The 22555-nt window shown below is 44.9% G+C and overlaps 1 protein-coding gene across 2 annotated transcripts; it reads right to left on the bottom strand.

Annotated features, from left to right (window-relative positions):
• Window positions 1-19085: 19085 nt before the first annotated feature.
• On the bottom strand, window positions 19086-22308 carry LOC119310615 (cationic amino acid transporter 5-like). 2 transcript variants are annotated; one of them, XM_037586298.1, is made up of 2 exons: window positions 22146-22308; window positions 19086-21415 (listed from the first exon to the last, which is right to left on the bottom strand). In XM_037586298.1, exon 2 carries the CDS (start codon window positions 21100-21102, stop codon window positions 19297-19299), a length of 1806 nt encoding a protein of 601 aa, XP_037442195.1. In that variant the 5' UTR covers window positions 21103-21415; window positions 22146-22308; the 3' UTR covers window positions 19086-19296. The 2 variants fall into 2 exon arrangements, with proteins under 2 accessions (XP_037442195.1, XP_037442196.1); XM_037586299.1 differs by having other exon boundaries at window positions 19086-21412.
• Window positions 22309-22555: the final 247 nt, after the last annotated feature.

The raw sequence follows: 22555 nt of genomic DNA, 5'->3' as shown, positions 1-22555 counted from the left end.
GTGTCTTCCCCGGCTCCGCGTCATCCCCTTCCTAGGCCTCGCCGTCGTCCACTGCCCTGGTGATCTCGGCGCGGCGTGGTCAATGTGGTCAAGGAACGACTTCCATTGGACATGGATTGTACGTGAAGAGGCTGACAGCTGGGTCCACAGCCGCAGCAAGGAAGTGCCTCCTTATTACACAGAAAATAATGATTCCTCCACCTGACAGCAGGGACCCACTGGACGCGCCACCGTATCTCGCGAAAAAAATGTTTCCCCCCGACTGCTGGGACCCACGAGCTACATCTTCGCATGCAAGGAAGTGCGTCCGGGCAAAAAAAACAATTCGCCCCCTGACTGCTAGGACCCACCAGTTACATCTTCGCACGCAAGGAAGTGCCTGACAGTTGGGACCCACCTGGTCGAAGCGTACATAGCATTGTCATTCTGGTCGCGAACGTGTACGTACATATATACTGGTTGATGTAGAGGCGCGCACGTGTCGTAGTAGAGGCGTGCACGTAGCATGTACACGTACATACAGCGGCCAGTGTGCAAGAAAGAAAATACGGCCACGTACGTACATATGGGCGGGGTCTCGAACGCCTACTCACGCATATATACGTACGGCCAAGTCTCGTGTACATGGCTCGGTCGGAACGGAGAAACAGTGTCGTCGTCGTGTTCATGGGGAGCCAACTGGCTGGGTCGGGACGAAATGCGTCGTCGTGTTCATAGGGAGGGCTTGGACGGAATAGGCGATGGAAACGAGGCCTGGCGTACCGCAGAACGGAGGAAACGGCCTTGTGTTCGACCGTCCACGTTCGAAACAGGATCCTGTTTATCGGGAGGGGTCTGGCGTATCGCAAAACGGAGGAAACAGACCTCCTACGGTCGAAACGGGGGTCCTGTTGATCGGGAGGGGTGTGGCATACCACAAAGCGGACAAAACAGACTTGTGTTGGAGCGCTACGGTCGAAATCAGGAGGGGTCTGGCGTAGCAGCAGTAGCAAAGGAGTCACTCAATCGGGTTCAGTTAACAGCCATCGATCGATCTCTCAGGTCCAGTAACGCGTAGCCTGCAGTGCAATCGCTCGGGTTCAGTTAGGCGACGCCTCGCTCAGGTTCAGTTAGAGCCCAACGCCCCGCACACACGTGCGTATGTGTACGAGAGAAACGTGCATCGCTCGGCCCCTGACCACCCACCGTAACTGGGAACTCGCCGGAATTTTCCTCGCCCTCGCTTCTACCATGGTTTTTCCCATCATGGACGGCCCAAAGAATATCATGCAGCTGCATCTTCGGCCCGGCCAGGACGAAAAGCCCATTTTCTGTCATGATTTTTTTGGCATAGAAGTAGGAGCTCACCACATCTATGATGATACCGGGTTTTGTCACAATTATCGTCATAGAAGTGTCATAAGTATGACAGGAAAAAAATTTATTCGGCCCAAAATGTCATGGATGTGTCTTTTTTTGTAGTGTAATCATGCTAATCAAGATGAAACGAATGACAATGATAAGAAGGAGGTTGAGCATCTAACTAAAGAACTAGAGACTCTTAAGTTAGCTCATGAAACTACTTTGGAAGACCATCAAGAACTTCTAAAAACTCATGAGAAGCTACGCTTCGAGAAGCTCAATCTTGAGCAAGAACATGAGTTCTTAAAAGCCATCAATGATGATCTTCGGAAGAAAAGTTCTTCTTACATTGCCAAGCGTTTACTCTTGTCTACTTACATGCGATAAGTAAAATCTAGCAGCAAGAGTAAGAAAGATTCTTCTTCTAGTAGTAAGAATAATCATGCTAAATCCAATATTGTTGCTTCTAGTACTTCTCTTGATTCCACTAATGATTCTCTTAGCCAAGTTACACTTGAGCAAGAAAATAGCTTATTGAAGGGAATGATAGAGAAAGGTGTTTACAAGAGCCTTGCCGGAAGTAAACAATTTGAGGAAATTGTACGCAAGCAAGGAAGGCACCAGAAGAATCAAGGTGTTGGTTTTGAACGAAAGTTCAATGCCAATGGAGTTGAGTGGGAAGAAGATCAATACCCCAAGACGAAGTTTGTTCCTCAACAACATAAGTATGATCCTACTCTCTTCAAGGGGACACAAGCTCAAGATGATCTTCCACCACAAGACCACAAGCTAAAAGGCAAGGACAAGCTTCAAGAGGAGGTTGATGCATTTGAAGATGCTCCAAAGGCCTTGGTCAAGTGGGTTCCCAAGTCTACATCAAGTTCTACTTCATCAAGTACATCTACAACCCCAAGGATTCCCATCAAGATGATGTGGATCCCGAAGAAGAAGAACTGGAGAGTTCTTAAGGGTGACTCGGCCAACATACTTCACTCATATTCATTTTTGGCAAGGGCAAGTGCAAACCACTTCCACATCTTGCACTAGTTCAAGGAGTCACAAACCCTCTTGTTGGTAAGACAAGGGACAAGGTAATCTAATGCTTTCATGGACATCATCGTGTGTGTGCTTCACTCTATGTTTGTGGATATTCTTGTTTGTTCCTTGTGGGACATACCCATGTAGGTATTTAAAGTGCAACTCACTCCAATGGATTGCTCCAAATGATCTACATCAACAATGAGCATCCACATCTTCGACACCTACATGAAGTCATCATTGACAAAACGCAAGGTTAGTTCATCCCTCTTAGGGGGGATATCACATCTAGTGGGAGCTTTACTCTAAGAATTGGGCTAAAGCAACTCTAATGGTGTGAAAACAACAATGCTTTATGTAAAAGTGGTAACCCCACTTGTGCTTAAACAATGAGTATGACCTATGATCAAATGTTCTCATTTGAATCCTAAGTCAATATACTCATATATAGATGACCTAATCATCGCCAATTGCTTGATAGATGCTAGAATGATTGTGCATGCTTTGCCACATATTTCACTTGCCATTTTATTATGTGTGCATGTTGATTGCATACTTTTCTCATTCGAGGAAATCCATTTGTTGCTTTGATTGTTTGGCTCTTCTTCTTTTGCCAAATGGACGGACAAGAATGCCTAAGAATTTCCTCTAGCTATTTATGCTTTTCTCATCTCAAACTCTATTCATGCTACATCAAAAAGTTTGATCAAGTCAGATTTGAACCATCTGGGTGAGGAGCACTCGGAGTCACCGATTCGTCATAGACTTAAACTTCCAAAACCTCTCTGTGCATTTCGGTCTGACCGATTCATCCTTTTCGGTCATACAGAGTTCACTGAGTTGATCTAGGTTTTCAATCTTGGTGCAACCGATTAGAACTATTCGGTCACACCGAGTTGCAGTAACCGCTTGCAATTCTGCATCTCGGTGTCACCGAGTTGTTCCACTCGATCACACTGACAGGGTCAGGATATATATGCCGACGGGTCAAATTTGGAAATTTCTCTGAAACCTATTCGTCTGTGCGTGTCCTGCTCTGCTGACTCGGGTCTCTAGATCATCCTCTCGTCGCCAACGACCTCCCGCTGCTGGTCTCCATCGCTGTCAACGGAAATCTTCACCGTCGTTGCTGCCGTAGTGAGCTCATCGCCAAGTTAGGGTATGAGTTTGACTCTTTGTGCAATCTTTTACCTCTGATTCTTAGCACAAAGACAATGCCATGATTCTTACCTCGGATGATATCAATCTATCCAGATAAAACTTCCTTTGGATTAGTTTTGATTCAAAAAGTTAGGGTTAGGTTTCCGCCAAACTCATCTCGGACCGATCGAGTTGTGGAAATCGGTCTCACCAATTTGGCTTAGGCCATTGCACTTGTAATCAGTCTGACAGAAACTTGCAAATCGGTGTGACCGAGTTCGACTCTCAGTGAAACCCTAGCAATCTCGGAGTCACCGAACTATGTCTCGGTCTGACCGATTCCACTAGTTCAGACTCCAAAGTTGCTTCGGTGTCACCGAGTTTAAAAAATTGGTAGCTCCGAAATGGTTTCTATGGAAAACTAAAACTAAGTTTTTTGACTCATTTGTTTTGCAAAAACTCTGCACTTTGTGATGCTCATCCACTCTATCTCATCTATAACTATTCATAGGGTCAGCTCTCAATTTGAAGTGATAGAATGTATGATCAGAGTGAAAGCCAGAATAAGTCTGAGGAGCAAGTGAATCTGAGTGAGGGCACTAGTCCCTCTGGCAGCTATGATGAGGGGAGCATGAGCACTCCCAGCAACCTGCCTAAGGCAACAACAAGGAAGAGGAAGAAGAAAACCTCGGATTCAGAGGATGAGGATTTTGAAGTTGAGGAGGTGACCTCAAAGAAGAAGGTTGTCAAGAAAGAATTTGGCACAACTGCTTCTACAAAGCCAGGTCAGAACAAGAAGGCTCCTGCCAGAAGAGTGCCAATGTCAAAAGCCAGAGCATCAACACAAGAAACTATGGAATTTACTCTTGAGACCAGAGAAGATGGAGATGGAAAGAAAAGAAAATAAAGGGTCAGGAAAACTATTGCTAGAGTGATTGGAAAGCCATCAATGGTGAGAGATTCTGCAAAAGAGGAGGAGGAAGAGCAAGATGCACCTCCTGCTAAGTCTCAAAAGCTGATGGGGGATGCCATCAAGTCTAGGGCTGCTCCTTCAAAGCCCAAGACTGGCCCCAAAGCTCCAGCTCAAGCTTCTAAGTCTGCACCAAAGAGAAGCACTAGAAACATTACTACTACAAAGAAGAACAAGGCCCCAGTGCCTGAGATTGAAGAAGACTAAGAGGAAGCCCAAGTGCTCAGAAAATTGAAGCCAAAGATACCAGATCATGATGACAATCATACAGTAGCTGAGAATATGAAGGAGAGAAAGGATGCAAGTCTTAGATTGTGGAGACAAGCAGATCCCTATGCTGTGAGGAGAAGAACTGTTGTGTACTACATGTTTCACACCAAGGAACAACAGGACTTCTATGAGACTGTGCTCCTAGATAAGAAGCCCATTGTGTGTGACATGAAGTGGGTGGACTGGAAATACATTGATGCCAATGAAGACCATTTTCCAGGAGTGCATGAGAGCTTTAGACTAAATGGAGTTGACACTTTTGTGGGTCTGAAATTGACCAAGTGTAATGATGAGCTTATCATGTAGTTCTATTCAACAGCTCACTTCTACCCTAATGGCAAGATTGTTTGGATGACTGAAGGAACTATGTACCAGTCTTCTGTTGCTGAGTGGGCCAAGCTAATTAATGCCCCTAAAGAAGCCGAGGAAGATATTGATGTCTATGCTGAGCGCAAGAAAGACCACAACTCCATGGCCAACATGCACAAGGAAATACCTGACGAAGCCTTGGAGAAACATAAGCTAGGCTCAGTGTACTATCTGATGTCAGGATTGGCCACCATGAACACCATTTTGAGGCACACCTTGTTGACCAATTCAGGATATTTCACGGGATGATCAGAGGCCACTCCATCAACTTGCTTCAGCTATTTGATTTGCCCTAGAAGTTCAAAGTGATGAGGTTGATTGTTGAGACCATCAAGAGAATAGCTGCTGACCAGACCAGAAAAGATCATGTGGGTATGCTCCACACATCCAAATGTTGATTAACTCCAAGATGAGCAAAGGTGTGTATTTGTTGGACAAAGAGCACCTTCCCTTGAGGCTAGACTTTGAGGACAACACAGTTGTCGTGAATGCTGAAGATCCCACATCAGTAGAGGCTCAAGAGAAGAGGCAGGAAGCAAAAGCTGAGAAGGCAGCCAAGATGCCAAGTGCTGAAGAGGCTTCACAGGTTTTCCTCAAGTCAAAGCAAGATCAACTTGGATATCTTATTCAAGCTACTTTGAGGAGTGAGAAAGGATTGGCCACCCTGACTCAGAATCAAGAGAGCCTGGAAAGGATAATTGAAACAAAGTTCTATGATCTTGACTTAAAGGTGACAGAAATGCAAACAACAGTTGAGCAGCTCCAAGAAGAAGATGAAGAGAGGAAAGGGAAAGCAACCACATAAGTGTTTTAGAGAGTGCTTAGGGCATAGAGATCTGCAGCAGTGTCAGTGACAGACACAAGAGCTACTGCGTCAGCACCTGCAGCCACAGCTTCAGTTGCCCCTCTGGTCGCAACTCCACCAGCTCCATCAACTTCAACAGATGCATTCGTCCTTGGAGTCCTCTCAACGCCACCTACTGAAGATCAAGCTTAGAGAGCCGCATAGCACTATGCATTTTCAAGCTTTTTGGTAACTTGTTGTCAAAGGGGGAGAAAGTGTATAGATCATAGGCTGAGAGAGAGAGAGAGCTTTGCTTCTTTTGCTACTTATTTGCTTTCCTGCTTGGTTGATACTTTATGGTTATGTGTGTGAGATACTTGTATGTTCATGTGTTTGATCATATCATACTTAATGCTTGTGCTTGGATGATGATACTCTCTATCTCTTATGTATGATCATTCACTTTCCCTTGTTGATGAGTGCATGCTTCTCTTTCTATCATTTTGAGCGCTCCACCAAGATGTATGTGACATGGAAGAGTAACCCATGATCCTAATTGTTTGTGCATTTGCATTCAAAAGCAAATCTTAAATAATGCACAAATTTAGGGGTAGCTCTTGTTTATCACATACTTCTCAAAGCAACGATGTATTTCATTCTTATTATCATTTATCGAATCTTTGATCTATATATTGTCATCAATTACCAAAAAGGGGGAGACTGAAAGTGCAACTAATCCCTGGGTGGTTTTGGTAATTCTTAACAACATATAGCTCATTGAACTAATACTCTTTCAAGATGATCATTTCAGAAAGTTCAATGATTGGCATGGCATGGACTAGAGATGTGGACCCCTTAAAATGCTAAGGACACATATTGGCAACAAGCTCAAGACTCTGCATTTTTATTTTAGGGATCCAAGATCACATTGAGTCCATAGGAAAGCCAATACTATTAAAAGGGGATGGGGTGTTGCTTAATGGCTTACTTGCTCAAAATGCTTAGTGATATGCTCCAAACCCTTAGCCACATTCTCATTTACACATATGTCCTAAACCTAAAAGTCAAACTCGGCCCCACCGATTTGATCTATCTGGCGCCACCGAGTTCATTTAACATAGCTAGTGCCACAAACCCTAATTAGTTCAGTTTCATCGATAGGGATCTTGGTCTCACCGAGATGGGATTGCAAACTCTCTGTTTCCCTTCGTAACATTTCGGTCTCACCGAAACGAGCGATCGGTCCAACCGAGTTCGCAATGCAAACTCCCTGTTTCCTTTTTATAACATTTCAATCTCACCGAAATGAGCGACCGGTCCCATCGAGTTTGCCTGACCAACTCTCTGTTTGCCTATTACTGAAATTGGTCCCACCGAGTTCATGTGATCAGTCTCACCGAGATCAAGTTATGCCCTAACCATAGCACATCATACCCACCGAGTTGATCATGTCAGTCCCACCGAAAAGCCTAACGTTCACATTTTGAACTAAATCGGTCTGACCGAGTTTCACTATTTGGTCTCATCGAGTTTGGGAATCTGTGTGTAATGGTTATATTTTGTGTGGAGGCTATATATACCCCTCCACCCACTCTTCATTCGTGGAGAGAGCCATCGGAATGTGCCTACACTTCCAGCATTCATTTTCTGAGAGAGAACCACCTACTCATTTTTTGAGACCAAGATATTCCATTCCAACCACAAGAATCTTGATCTCTAGCCTTCCCCAAGATGCTTTCCACTCAAATCATCTTTCCACCATAGCCAAATCTGTGTGAGAGAGTTCAGTGTTGGGGAGACTATCATTTGAAGCACAAGAGCAAGGAGTTCATCATCAACACACCATCTATTACCTTTTGGAGAGCGGTGTCACTTGGGAGCCTCCGTCAAGATTTGTGGAGTTGAACCAAGAAGTTTGTAAGGGCAAGGAGATCGCCTACTTTGTGAAGATATACCCAAGTGAGGCAAGTCCTTCGTGGGCGATGGGCATGGTGGGATAGACAAGGTTGCTTCTTCGTGGACCCTTCGTGGGTGGATCCCTCCATGGAATCGCGCAACTTCTACCCTTCGTGGGTTCAAGTCTCCATCAACATGGATGTACGATAGCACCACCTATTGGAACCACGCCAAAAATCTCTGTGTCAACATTGAGTTTGCTCCCTCCAAACTCCTCCCCTTTACCTTCATATGCAATGATTCACATTCCACTGCTATACTCTTAGAATTGCATGTGTAGGTTGATTGCTTGACTAGTGCTAAGTTGCTAAAATCTGCTAAGAATTAAAAATGGGAAAAGGCTAGGTTTTTATTTGGTCAAGTAGTCTAATCACCCCGCCTCTATACATACTTTCAATCCTATACTGAGTCACCCTCAAGAACACTCTAGTTCTTCTTCTTTGGGATCCACATCAACTTGATGGGAATTTCCTGGAGTTGTAGTCGTACTTGATGAAGTAGAACTTGACGTACTCTTGGGAACCCACTTGACCATGGTCGTAGGTGCTTCTTCAAATGAAGCAATCTCTTCTTGAAGCTTGTCCTTGCCTTTTTAGCTTGTGGTCTTGTGGTGGAAGATCATCTTGAGCTTGTGTTCCCTTGAAAGAAGTGGGATCATACTTCTCTTGTTGAGGAACAAACTTCGTCTTGGAGTATTAATCTTATTCCCACTCAACTCCATTGGCATTGAACTTTCGTTCAGAACCAACACCTTGATTCTTCCGGTGCCTTCCTTGCTTGCGTACAATTTCCTCAAATTGCTTACTTCCGGCAAGACTCTTGTAAACACCTTTCTCTATAATTCCCTTCAATAAGCTATTTTCTTGCTCAAGTGTAACTTGGCTAAGATAATCATTAGTGGAATCAAGTGAACTACTAGAAGCAACAATATTGGATTTAACATTGTTATTGTTACTACTAGAAGAAGAATCTTTCTTCCTCTTATTGCTGGATTTTACTTGTGGCACAAAAGTAGGCAAGAGTGAACGCTTGGCAATGTAAGAAGAACTCTTCTTTCGAAGATCATCATTGATTACTTTTAGAAACACATGCTCTCGCTCTAAATTTAGCTTCTCAAAGCGTAGCTTCTCATGAGTTCTTAGGAGCTCTCTATGATCCTCTAGAGTTGTTTCATGAGCTAACTTAAGAGTGTTAAGTTCTTTAGTTAGATGCTCAATCTCCTTCTTATCATTGTCATTCATTTCATCTTGATTAGCATGATTGCTAGCAAGTTCATCGTGGTTTTCATCACTAGAGTTGTCAACAAGTAAATCATCATCACCTAACAAATCATCTTCATCACTATTGAAATCAACGTGCTCGGGGTGTGATACCTTAGGGCCTTTAGCCATGAAGCATCTTCCAATTCCTTCATTTGGTGAGTCAAATATGTCGTAGGAGTTGGATGACACAAGTGCAAGATCGGCAACACCTTCATCTTGAGTATATTTTGAGTCGGAGTGATAGCTTCTCTCGAAGTAGTTGTCGGAGTCGGAACCGGATACCCATTCACCAACGTGAGCTTGATGTCTTCGTCTTGTGTAGCTCTTTGATGACTTGTCCTTCCTTTCTGAATCCTTGCTTCTACGAGAGGTTCTTCGTTCATAACGATCATCTCTACTCCTTCTCCCTCTTGGAAGTGATTCATCTTTTCTACTTCTTCTTTTTGGCAAATCTTCTCTTTTCTTGTAGGGAGTCGTACACTCATTGGAATAGGGTCTAGGTCTTCCATAATTGTAGCAATTACTATCATGACTAGAAGATCTTTTGTCATTGTCGGATCTTGACTTGGAACTTCTCTCTTTGCTTCTCTTCTTGTAGAACTTGTTGAAGTTCTTCACCATTAAGCTCAATTCTTCATGAGACTTGCTTCTCACTTGATGTTGTAGGAGCATCACAATAAGCTTTGTAAGCACCACTTGAATTTTTGTGGAGCTCTTCCTTATCCTTAAGTGACATTTCATGAGCAACAATCCTACCAATGACTTCTGTTGGCATTAGATATTTGTAGTTGGGCGTCATTTGGATCAAGGTGCACATGGTATCATATTTTCCATCCAAGGCTCTTAGGATCTTCTTGATGATGAATTTGCCGGTCATCTCTTTGCTTCCTAAGCCGGCAATCTCATGTGTGATTAGAGCAAGCCTAAAGTACATCTCGGCGACTTCTTCATCATCGTTCATTTTGAACTTGTCAAGTTGACTTTGAAGCACATCCAATTTGGATTCCTTGACGGACTCGGTACCTTCGTGCATATCTACCAAAGTGTCCCAAATTTCCTTTGCATTCTCAAGGCGGCTGATTTTGTTGAATTCTTTGGGGCACAATCCATTGAAGAGGATATCACAAGCTTGAGCATTGTATTGCAACATCTTCATCTCTTCTGCTATCGCTTCATGATCCGGCTCTTTTCCATCCTCGAAGAAATCACCTTGCAAGCCAGTACGCACAACAACCCAAACCGTGGGGTTATGACCAGGAATATGCATTTTCATCTTATGCTTCCAACTAGCAAAGTTAGTACCATCAAATAAGGACCTCTACGGTGGTAATTTCCCTCGCTAGATGCCATACTCTCCTAGGTTGTGAAAGCAAGACTATGATCACCAAAGTTATGGAAATCAAGCAAATGGAGACCAAAGCTCTGATACCACTTGTAGGATCGAAAGTAGGTCTAGAGGGGGGTGATTAGACTACTTGACCAAATAAAAATCTATCATTTTACCAATTTTAGCTGTGGGCAGATTTTAGCAATTAGCACAAGTCAAACAATCAATCTACACATGCAATTCTAAGAGTGTAGCAGCGGAAAGTAAAATATTGCATATGAATGTAAAGGGAAGGGTTTGGAGAGTGTAAACGCAATGGAGACACATGGATTCGGCATGGTTCTGATAGGTTGTGCTATCATACATCCACGTTGATGGAGACTTCAACCCACGAAGGGTAACGGCTACGCGAGTCCACGGAGGGTTCCACCCACGAAGGTTCCACAAAGAAGAGACCTTGTCTATCCCACCATGGCCATTGTCCATGAAGGACTTGCCTCACTCGGATAGATCTTCACGAAGTAGGCGATCTCCTTGCCCTTACAAACTTCTTGGTTCAACTCCACAATCTTGTTGGAGGCTCCCAAGCAACACCTAACCAATCTAGGAGACACCACTCTCCAAAAGGTAATACATGGTGTGTTGATGATGAACTCCTTGCTCTTGTGCTTCAAATGATAGTCTCCCCAACACTAAACTCCCTCACACATATTTAGATATGGTGGAAAGATGATTTGAGTGGAAAGCAACTTGTGGAAGGCTATAAATCAAGATTCTTGTGGTAGGAATGGAATATCTTGATCTCAACACATGAGTAGGTGGTTCTCTCTCAGAAAATGTATGCTGGAAGTGTAGGCACGTTCTGATGGCTCTCTCGCAAATGGAGATGGGGTGGAGGGGTATATATAGCCTCCACACAAAATCTAACCATTACACACATTTGACCCAACTCGGTCAGACCGAATAGAAGAACTCGGTGATACTGATTTAGTTCAAAATGTGAACGTTAGGAATCTCGGTGGGACCGACTGGAACAACTCGGTGGGACCGATGTGCTAGGGCTTAGGGCAAACATCAACTCGGTGGCGCCGATTGCATCAACTCGCTGAGACCAAAGTGAGGCAATAAGCAACAGAGCGAATGTCAAGGCAACTCGGTGAGACCGAAATAAATGCAACAAGTCACAGGAAGTTTGCAAGGCCATCTCGGCGAGACCGAGATCCGTATCAATGTGACGAAACTGTTAGGGTTTCTGGCAGTGGCTATATCATATGAGCTCGATGGCTCTGGATAGGATGTTTCAATGGGGCCGAGTTTGACTTTTGAATTTTGGACTTATTTGAAATGAGAAAGTGGTTGACGGCTTTGGGGCAATATCACTAAGCACTTTGAGCAAGCAAGTCATTTAGCAACACTTCATCCCCTTTTAATAGTATTGGCTTTCCTATGGACTCAATGTGATTTTGGATCACTAAAAGTAAAATGAAGAGTCTTGAGCTTTTGCCAATATGTGTCCTTAGCATTTTGAGGGGTCCACATTTCTAGTCCATGCCATGCCATTCATTGAACTTTCTGAAATATCAAACTTGAATGAATATTAGTTCAATGAGCTATATGTTGTTATGAATTACCAAAATTACCCGAGGATTAGTTGCACTTTCACCCACCTATATGTCAGGTGCCTAAAACTTTATTTTGCATTGGTCGATTTCCCTGAGCCGTCAGATTTCAGACAACTGTCGGATGGATTTTTTCCCCTTCATGGAATGGTTTCTGGATACAATGTGAAATATCTCGTGATTTTTCTTCTCCTCCTGTCCCCTCCTCTGGCAAGGTCACGTCTGAGCTCTCACTGGACATAGAGTTATCGACTGAGCTTGGGCGATGTCCAATCTGAGGTGGAGCCAAAACAATATGCGCCCACCTACACCTGCCAAAACCTCTAACTCTCATCTACCTGTGACGCCCACTCTAGGTTTGCTCCTGGCTCGGCACCGACGTCCTGGCGCCTCGCTTTTGCTTGGCATGACACCCCTGCCTTCGGCCTCATGCGGTGCCTCTATGCTCCAGAAATCGGCTGACACAACTCTAAATTTGAGGCAAATGAGGATTAGCAAAACGGTTTTATTTTTCACTCTTTCTTTTCTTAGTGTTCAATCATTTTTTTTCTTTGTGCATGTGAGAGAGATGGGCATGCAACACGACGGACATGACATACAATTCATATTCGACATGTCAAGTAATGATTAATCTCCAACATTGTTGTTTTGTTGTTTGAACGAAATGAGTACAACCGAGACATATACATGCAAGTTATATGAAATATGTGTGTACTTAATGTTCTCTAAAAGTTAGAGTGGAGATGCGCTTTTCTAGGCATGCAATGGCCACCTAGTTGACTGCAGCTTGTTCCTTGAGGTCTTCAAATACCTGACATGTCTCGACATATCGATACATTTTGTATGATTCATACTCCAATACAATCAATTATATACACGTTGGCCATATTTTTGACTTGTATTGGACTAACATACAAATCCAGCGCCAGTCTCAATTTTGGGTCCAAGAAAAGTCATTTTTGGATGTTTTGTGTCGGGAGAGAGCCAGGGGAACAAACAACTGCCCTAGTGGGCCCCACAAGGAATAGGAGCTCCCTAAAGGTGTTGATACGTCTCAAATGTATCTACAATTTTTTATTATTTAGTGCTATTATAATATTATCTATATATATATACTTTTACCTTTAAAGAGGAAAATAAAATATAAATTAAAAATAAAATAAATAAGTTTTCTAAGTAAGAATAAGTTAGTGGCATTTGTATTACACTTTAAAAAGAAAGAAATGAAAGAAAAAACAAAAAAATGAAATATAAACTAATACAAAATAAAAGTATGAAGTTTTGTAGGAACAATGAATTAGTGACATTTGTACTACCCTTTACGAAGTAAGAAAATGAAAAATAACCAAAAACAAACACTGTTAAAATTTGCACACAATTAAGAACAAAACTACACATTTTTATAATATGCAAAAATAAGCATATAATAGCGGAGTTTTTGCAACAACAAAAATTGGTAAGAAGGAATTAATTAGTGGCATTGTTATTACCCGTAAAGAAAAAAATACAAACTAAAACGAAACCAAATTAAAGAAGTTTTTAAGGAAGAATGAATTAGTGACATTTATATTACCCTTTATGAATAAGGAATATAAAATAAATCTAAAAAAGTCAAAATAATGAACTTTTCTTAGAAAGAATGAATAAGAATTTTTTTGCACAAAATATAGAAAAGTGTGCTTTTCAATTAATATTTTTTGCAAGAATAAACAGTGCCAAAAAAATTGAAAATGAATAATACTAATATAAAATTAAAATAATAATATTTATCAGGAACAATTAATTAGTGGAATTGGTATTGCTCTTTAAGAATAAAATAAAATAGAAATACAAATTGAAAAACATGCAGACAACTTTGAACTGAATTTGCACTTTTTGCACTATGTAAAGAATAATAATATAAGTGTCCACTTTTCACACATATTGTATATGTATTTGGGTGTATAGATTTACACTCATCCAACATTCCAAAAATACCGACAAAATAATAATAATAAATTAATTAATAAAGAAAACGAAAAAGGAAAAGAAAAACCTCATAAAAACAAAGGAAAGAGGGAAGTGCTAAGTCGCACATGTAATGGGCCTCGACCCTTTAAGGAATTGACTGGCCAAAAATAGTGGTCAATTAATTATTCCCAGGGACGTCCCTGGACTTTTGAAAAGAGGGTCGCAGGGGGGAGCTTCTACAGGGTCCGGCTTGACAGGGCCTTGGCTTCGGCTAGTTGGACAGCTCGTTTCCCTTTGGCCACTTTACAACACTTAGACGGAGCCACTTCGGATCATGGGCCGATCCTGCTGACATTTGAAGGCACACAACATGGCCCAAGGAAGGAGAATATATTCAGATATGAAACGATGTGGGAATCACATGAGTCCTGGAGGGAGAAGATAACTGATAGCTGGAGCACTCTCGCACCGGGATATGGAGTAGGAGATTTTCGGGACAAGCTTCTGAGAATTGGCAAGGATTTATCAACAGGGAGTAGAGATACATTTGGGAATGTCCGAAAGGAGATGAAGCAGATCAAGGCGCAGTTGGAACAGCTTCGGGGTGATCCAGCTCGCACCGGCCCTACGCATGTCGAGCTAAAGCTCAATGAGAGGCTTGTGGAGCTCCTACACAGGGAAGAACTCATGTGGCACCAGAGATCCCGGATAGAATGGCTGTCGGCGGGCGACATGAACACCAGATTTTTTCATATGCGTGCGAGCTTGCGGCGCAAGAAGAATACGATACGTGCTTTATCAAACTCCCTCGACATCATTACAGAGGATCCGGCAGAGTTGAGGTCAATGGTTCAAGATTTTTACAAGTCTTTATATACTTCAGAGGGAGTGAGCGGCATGGAGGAAGTCTTACAGCATGTACCCCGTAAGGTAACGCAGGAGATGAATGATGCATTGTGTGCTACATATACTAATGAGGAGGTTAAATTGGCACTTTTTTAGATGTTCCCGACTAAAGCTCCGGGGTCCGACGGATTTCCGGCCCATTTTTACCAGAGACATTGGGATCTTTGTGGGGAAGAAGTGACGGAAGTGGTTTTGCGCATCATCAGAGGAGACGAGAGCCCTGAGGGGATTAATGACACGGTCTTAGTGTTGATCCCAAAGGTAGCAAGTCCGACTCTCTTATCCCAATTCAGGCCAATAAGTCTTTGCAATGTTTTATATAAAATTGCCTCGAAGGTTGTTGCTAACAGGTTGAAGTTAATTCTGCCTGACATTATCTCTGAAGAACAATCTTCCTTTGTGCCTGGGAGATTAATCACAGACAATATTATTTGTGCCTACGAATGCCTGCATTTTATGAAGAGGAATAAGTCTAAGAAGAATGGACTTTGTGCCCTCAAGCTTGACATGATGAAAGCCTATGATAGGGTTGAGTGGGCATACCTACATGCGATCATGCTTAAGTTGGGTTTCTCCCCAGCTTGGACTGACATTGTGATGGGCATGGTTAAAATAGTATCTTTCTCAGTACTGTTCAATGGAGAAAAGTTGGATCAATTCAAACCCTCGAGAGGTATACGACGGGAAGATCCCATTTCCCCTTACCTATTCTAATTGGCAGCGGAGGGCCTTTCGTGCCTTTTAAAATCTAGTTCTCAGTCATCGGTACTTGGCGGTGTGAAGGTGGCACCCACAGCTCCTGTGGTGAATCACCTTCTCTTTGCAGATGACAGCCTGTTGCTTTTTAAGTCTAGTGTGGAGGGAGCAAATGCGGTGTCAAACCTGCTTCGTACTTATTGTGATGCATCCGGCCAAAGAATTAACACGGAAAAGTCTTCAATTTTTTTCAGTAAAGGATGCTCTGAGATCTTGAGGAACCAGGTCAAAAACATTCTACAAGTCCACAATGAATCTCTGAGTGAGAAATATTTGGGTATGCCTACATCAGTTGGCCAGTCAAAGAATGGCACATTCCATTATCTTCGGGATAGAGTGTGGGAAAAGGTGAAGGGTTGGATGCAGAAACTACTGTCAGCAGCAGGCAAGGAGGTGTTGATAAAGTCAGTTGCACAAGCCATACCGGTTTTTTCTATGTCTTGCTTCCGATTACCGAGAGGTCTATGTGACAATGTAACCTCAATCATACGGCAATTTTGGTGGGGATCTAAACATGGAAAGAGGAAACCTGCCTGGGTTTCTTGGGACGTCATGACAAACCCCAAAAACTTGGGTGGTCTCGGCTTTAAGGACATAGAAGTTTTTAATCTTGCTCTACTAAGCAGACAGGCATGGAGGTGCCTGACAGAGACGCGCTCGTTGAGTTCTCGCATCCTAAAAGCAGCTTACTACCCAACTTCGTCCATCTTCGAGGCAGAGTTGGGTTCGAACCCTTCCCAGATATGGAGATCTATTGTAGATGGGAGAGAAGTGTTGAAACTTGGAGCGATCATGCGGATAGGGGACGGGCGCTTAACCAATATTTGGCAACACAATTGGATACCCCGTTCGGGTATGATGAGGCCGATCACATCCTTGATCCATGACCCTCCAGAGACAGTAGAAGATTTAATTGATGCATCGACCGCTTCTTGGAGGGATGAACTGATCAGACAAGTTTTTGTTCCAGTGGATGCCGAGGCCATTCTGAGGATTCCCCTATGCACTCGTCAGGTCGACGACTTCTGGGCGTGGTCCAAGGATCCGAGAGGTCGGTTCTCCGTCAGGACTGCATACAATATGGTATACCGTATAAAGAGTGGAAGAGAAGCATGGCTTGAGGAAGGAGAACATACTTCCAATATCCAGGGGTTAAAGAAGAGCTGGACTGCCCTATGGAAGTTAAAAGTGCTGTCAAAGCTGAAAGTTTTTACATGGAGATTGGCCCAGCACTCGCTTCCAACGGGTGATCTATTGCAGCATCGCAACATGGCCACCACAGATGTGTGTGGAGTGTGCGGGGCGCAGGATAGTTGGCGTCACTCACTAATGGATTGCGCTCTGTCCAGGAGCATTTGGGCTTTGTTGAAGGAAGAGATGGTGCAACATATGGCGATGAACCGAGGTACTGATGCAAAGGACTGGCTCTTCTCCATGTTCGATTTGATGCCCAGCGACGAGCTTGTAACAATGATCGTTACTCTTTGGGCGATCTAGTCTTCACGGAGGAAGTTGATACACGAGGGAATTTTTCAAACACCGTTCTCCACCCACGGTTTCATATCGAATTACCTGTCGGAGATTCGGTTCATGGAGAAACCTGCGACGGACAGGCAAGCACCAACTCCTAGAATGACGGCCTGGATCCCTCCCCCAGAACATCACATGAAAATCAATGTCGACGCAGCGGTTGCCAGACATGGGGGCTTCAGGACAGCAGCAGCAGTTTGTCGCGATGGCAGTGGGGAGTTTCAAGGGGCGTCAGTGATCCGTTTCAATAACATCGATGATCCTGAAACGCTGGAGACTTTGGCAATACGTGAAGCTCTGGCTCTCGCAGATGACCTGCTCTTCCACGGGATTTCAGTGGCGTCGGATTGCAAGAAGGTTGTTGATGCGATCAAGCAAGGCACGGGTGCACAATATGGGGCAGTGGTTCATGAAATCATAGACCATTCTCGAGTTTTTTCTTCGTGTTTAATTAGTCATGAATTTAGAACCTCGAATGTTGAGGCTCACAAACTAGCAAAGCATGCATTATCCCTGGGTTTTGGCCGCCATGTCTGGTTAGGTCATCCAGGAAATTTGGATTTCGTCCCTGTAAGCATTGTGACGGGTGAATAAAAGCTTTGCGAGTTTGTCTCAAAAAAAATATTCCCAATTATCTCAATTTTTTTATTCCCATGTCAAAACAAGGGGAGCTCCTATTTCACGCACATTGCGTCAAATAGGCTTGAACGCACGTACTAACTCCGACTGAGCCGGCACAATTTTGTGCAACGGTGCGATGAAAAAACTTAGGAAAAAGATGAACTCACAAACCCGAGAACTCTGCAGATTGATGGTGCGTAGCCACTTTCCCGTCAGAAGTACTCCCTCGGTCCAGAAATACTTGTCGAAGAAATGGATATATCTAGACGTATTTAATACTAGATACGTTCATTTTTATTCATCTCCGCGACGAGTAATTTCGGACGGAGGGAGTACTACATATTATGTGAGCAATGAGCAGTGTTGAATTTTAAGAATTGATTGAAGTGTTAAATCCGAACACTTTCAAATAAATATTGGATATTTCTTTGAAGTTTTGAAGAACAAAAGATATAAGGGGAATAACCTTTGAAAATCCAAAAATGTTTGAACAACTCAAATAAATTTTGAAATTTCAATTTTTTTGTAAGCGTAAACTTTTCTTAAAGCACAAGCATTTTTTGAATTTTGAGAATAAAATATTGAAACTGAGAACATTTTTAAAATCCCAAACAATTTTTGAAAATTCGATTATTTTAATACGTAGAAAATGTATTAAAGTAGGTCTTTTTCAATTTTTCTTCCATTTAAAAAATATTTCCACGTATTTAATTTTTTTTAGCGATTCCCGAATTTCTTCATCATTTTCCAATTATTATTTTTTTCTGAAAAAATAGAAAATGTTCGTGTTTTGAAAAAGTTAACTTTTTCTTAAATTGTGACCTAAAATTTGGAATCGCCAATATTTTATGAAATTTCTATTTTTGTTTAATTTTTTTTAGTTGGAAACCTTTTTTGTATTTCCGGATAATATTTTCATATTATTATTTTCGAATTTCCTAACAATGTTTTTTGAAAAGAAGCGAACAATTTTTGAAATTCTATATTTTTACATTTTTCATGAAAAAATGAAGATTGGAATGTTTTCTTAAATTCGGAAAGTGCAAACATTTTGAAAAATCTGGAAATTATCTGAAAAAAATGCAGAAATTAAAACATCAAAATGGTCCGGCTCAGTTAGGGCGTCCCTGTGTGATGCGCCGGCAGCTCGCCAGTCAGTGGCGAATAGGGGTTTGCGAAAACAAGAGACACCATAAACAGAAGAAAAAAAAAGCCACAAACAGAAGAGAAAAGCGCAGCACAAATCTCAGAGCAAATATCAACGACGAAGAAATTGACTGATCCAAATTGAAAATCCAGTTGACTGACATATAGCTAAAGTGCTAATGAAAATGCCACGACATAGCTGCCACTTATTTTGCTGCAATTTTTGCATCTTCGTTGTCAAACAGTACTACGTCTATCTACATTCTCAATCATGGTGACCCAGATCGAGACGGGCCAAATCCAGCCACATCTTAGCGCCCAGCATCTCCGGCGCCAGACTTCTCCACGTCGGTGGCCGCTGCCGCCTTCTCATCAGCCGCAGCGTCGTCCACCTCCTCGTGCGCGACGTCGTACGTGGCGTGCAGGCCGACGAGCACGTAGTAGAGCAACATGACGGCGGTGCACACGCCGAAGCGGACGAACGCCGAAGCGCCGAGAGAGCCCATGAGGAAGATGTTCGTCGCGATGGACAGCGAAGGCAGCCACGGCACGAGCGGCACGCCCCACTTCGTGGGCACGCGTGCCACCGGCACCAGCAGCTGGACCCCGAGCGTCGCCGCGGCCCACGCCGGCACCAGCACGGCGTAGCCTGTCCACCGCTCCGGCGCCGCGCCCCAGCACGCCGCGATGCCACCCGACGACCCGACGATCGCCAGCACGAGTGCCGCGAGTAGCCGCCCGTGCGCCCGGCTCGTCACGCCCCTCGCGTGGTACCGGCGGACAAGGAGCGCGGTGGCTATCATGACGAAGATGAAGAGCGTGCTGATGGAGAGGAGGCTGGCGAGCACGTCGAGGCTGGAGAAGAACGCGACGCAGGCGCTGGCGCCGGTGATGAGCGCCGTGGCGTGAATGGGCGTGCCGGTCTTCGGGTGCACCAGCGCGAACACCGGCGGGATGATGTGGCTCCGGGCGATGTGCGTCGCGTACCGCGCGTTCCCCAGCGCCCCGACCAGCAGCACCGTCGTCATCCCCTTGAGCGCGCCCACGGCCACCACGTACTGCATCCACCGCATCCCCACCGCGCCAAACGCCACCGAGTACGCCGCGCTCCGGTCGATCGCCGTGTACGGCTGCATCATGGTCAGAGTCAGCGCCATCGTGCAGTAGATGGCCGTGATCACCGACATGGACCCGATCAGACCCAGCGGGATGTCCTTGGACGGGTTCTTGGTCTCCTCCGCCATGTTGGCGATGCTGTCGAAGCCGCCGTACGCGAAGTACACGACCGCCGCCGACCGGAACACGCCCGGCACGCCGTACGGCACGAACGGGGTCAGGTTGCTCGGCTTCGCATGGACGAACCCGGCCACAATGATGAACGCTATCACGAGCAGGTGCACCGTTGACGCCACCCAGTTGAAGCGGGAGCTGCCCTTGGTGCTCAGCATGGCCATGATCGCCGTGGCCAATATCACCGCCGACGCGATGGGGTCCAGCTCGTTGTACCCGTCGCCGAGCGACGGCACCTGCACGCGGAGCGCGCTCACCGGCCTGTTGACGAGCGACGCGAGGTAGGACGTCCAGGCGCGCGCCACGGCGGCCGTGCCGATGACGGTCTCGAGGATGAGGTTGGCGGCCGCGACAAAGGCCGCCACGTCGCCCAGCTCGACGCGGAGGTACGCGAAGGAGCCGCCGGCCACGGGGATCTCGACGGCGAACTCGGCGTAGATGAGCACGGAGAGCATCGCGGAGAGGCCGGCCACGACGTAGGACAGCACGACGGCGGGCCCCGCGTGGTCGCGGGCCTCCTGGCCGGTGAGCACGAAGATGCCGGCGCCGAGGTGGCAGCCGAAGCCGAGCCACGTGAGGTCCCACCAGGTGAGGCAGCGGCGCATCTCGTTCTCGCTCCGGCGCCGCATCGCGCCGAGCTCCGCGGCGTCGGTGGAGCGGCCGGCGAGGAGGCGGTCCCTGAGGCGCGCGGGCGTCGCGGCCAGCGCGCCCCGGTACGCGCCCCAGCTCGCGAACGACGGCTCCGGGAAGAAGTCGTCCTTCCGCCACCGCCAGTAGCCCCTCGCCGCGGGCGCTGGCTTGTCTTGCGGCGCTCCCACGGGCTCCATGGCCTGGAGCTTTGGGTCAGACACAGCTTCACTCTGCTTGTCCGCGCACGGGTGCAGGACAAGTTACTCCGATCCGTCGTCTCGAGAGGTTAACTGATTGCAGACAGAACAAACAGCCCCGTTGTCTTCTTCCTTTGGTCGCCGACTCGCCATCGTTGTGGACTAGCTGTCCGTCCGTCCTATCTTTATGGTGCACCAGGAATCACTTACCAAGCACGACTTTGTTTTTCTTGGAAAATCAAGCACGAATCTTGCTCTGACGATTGGCGAGAAAACAAAGGGATGCCAGGATGCGATCTTGTGGACACAACTGCTGCATACAGTACAAGACACAGGTTACATCTGTTCGTCAAACATCGCACTAAGCAGCAGCGGGGCCAGGATTTCCATACGCCTCAGGCAGACCCTTGTAGCAACAGTAGCCATAGACCATAGTGCGAAACAGTAGACACAGTCTCACACTCACATAGCAACATACATTTCCTAATCGCATTACTTATAATTTGTCTAAGTTATATAAGTCGCAACGACAAATGTTCCAGACTGTATGTTTAAATTTAGCTTTGCAGACATTTATCTACCCCTTCGCCTCTAAATAAATTGAACCACCAAAACGTCATATATTTAGAAACATATGAAGTACTCCCTCCGTCCGAAAATACTTGTCATCAAAATGGACAAAAAATGATGTATCTAGAACTAAAATACATCTAGATACATTCCCTTGTATTCATTTTGATGACAAGTATTTCCGGACGGAGGGAGTACTGTATAAGATTATAAGAGTTAACTATATTCTTTTCTTCCTCTCAAGGTTAATCTAGATAAGTACAGTATATAGCTAAATAGAAGCAACAGCCAAATTAGATTTATATCTCAACTCAGTACATGTAATTAACAGTTACTCCCTCTGTAAACTATTATAAGAGCGTTTAGTGATTAAATGCTCTTATATTAGTTTACAGAGGGAGTATTATTATTAATGAAGTTACTACTTAGAAATTGGTGCATCAAAGAGACGTAGATTGGCTGTTTGTATGTACCTTAAGAAATGATCTTCCCGGAGAGTTCACATCACGGCGGCCTTCTGCGCGCGGAAAGCCGTGGACGGCAAAAGGAGGCCGCCGTCGAGTGGCCAGGTTGAAATTAGCACTCCCAGCCTCTGGCAGTGTGCTCTGCTGGTACTATTTTGTTGAGGACGGCGGCGTGGCGATAGGCGGCAGGCGGCCACGGGATGCGTCCTAGACCTAGAGTAAAGGCTCCCGTATAGCAGCGACACGCACGCAACACCGGTCGATCTGATCAATCGATTGCATGGCAAAAGAAGCGCGCAGAGGCAAAGCCACGGTGTTACATGGGCTGGGCTTCCTTAGGCCTTGTTTGGCTGATGGAGATTCAATCCCCTAGTGGATTCAATCCACGCAGGGGTTTGGTGACACCCACCCCGTCACCC

This window comes from Triticum dicoccoides, chromosome 5B (genome assembly GCF_002162155.2).
Source record: "Triticum dicoccoides isolate Atlit2015 ecotype Zavitan chromosome 5B, WEW_v2.0, whole genome shotgun sequence".
In the NCBI taxonomy this organism is placed as follows: Eukaryota; Viridiplantae; Streptophyta; class Magnoliopsida; order Poales; family Poaceae; genus Triticum; species Triticum dicoccoides.
The sequence above is the reverse complement of the archived record's forward strand: the minus strand, read 5'-3'. Positions and strand labels throughout refer to the sequence as shown.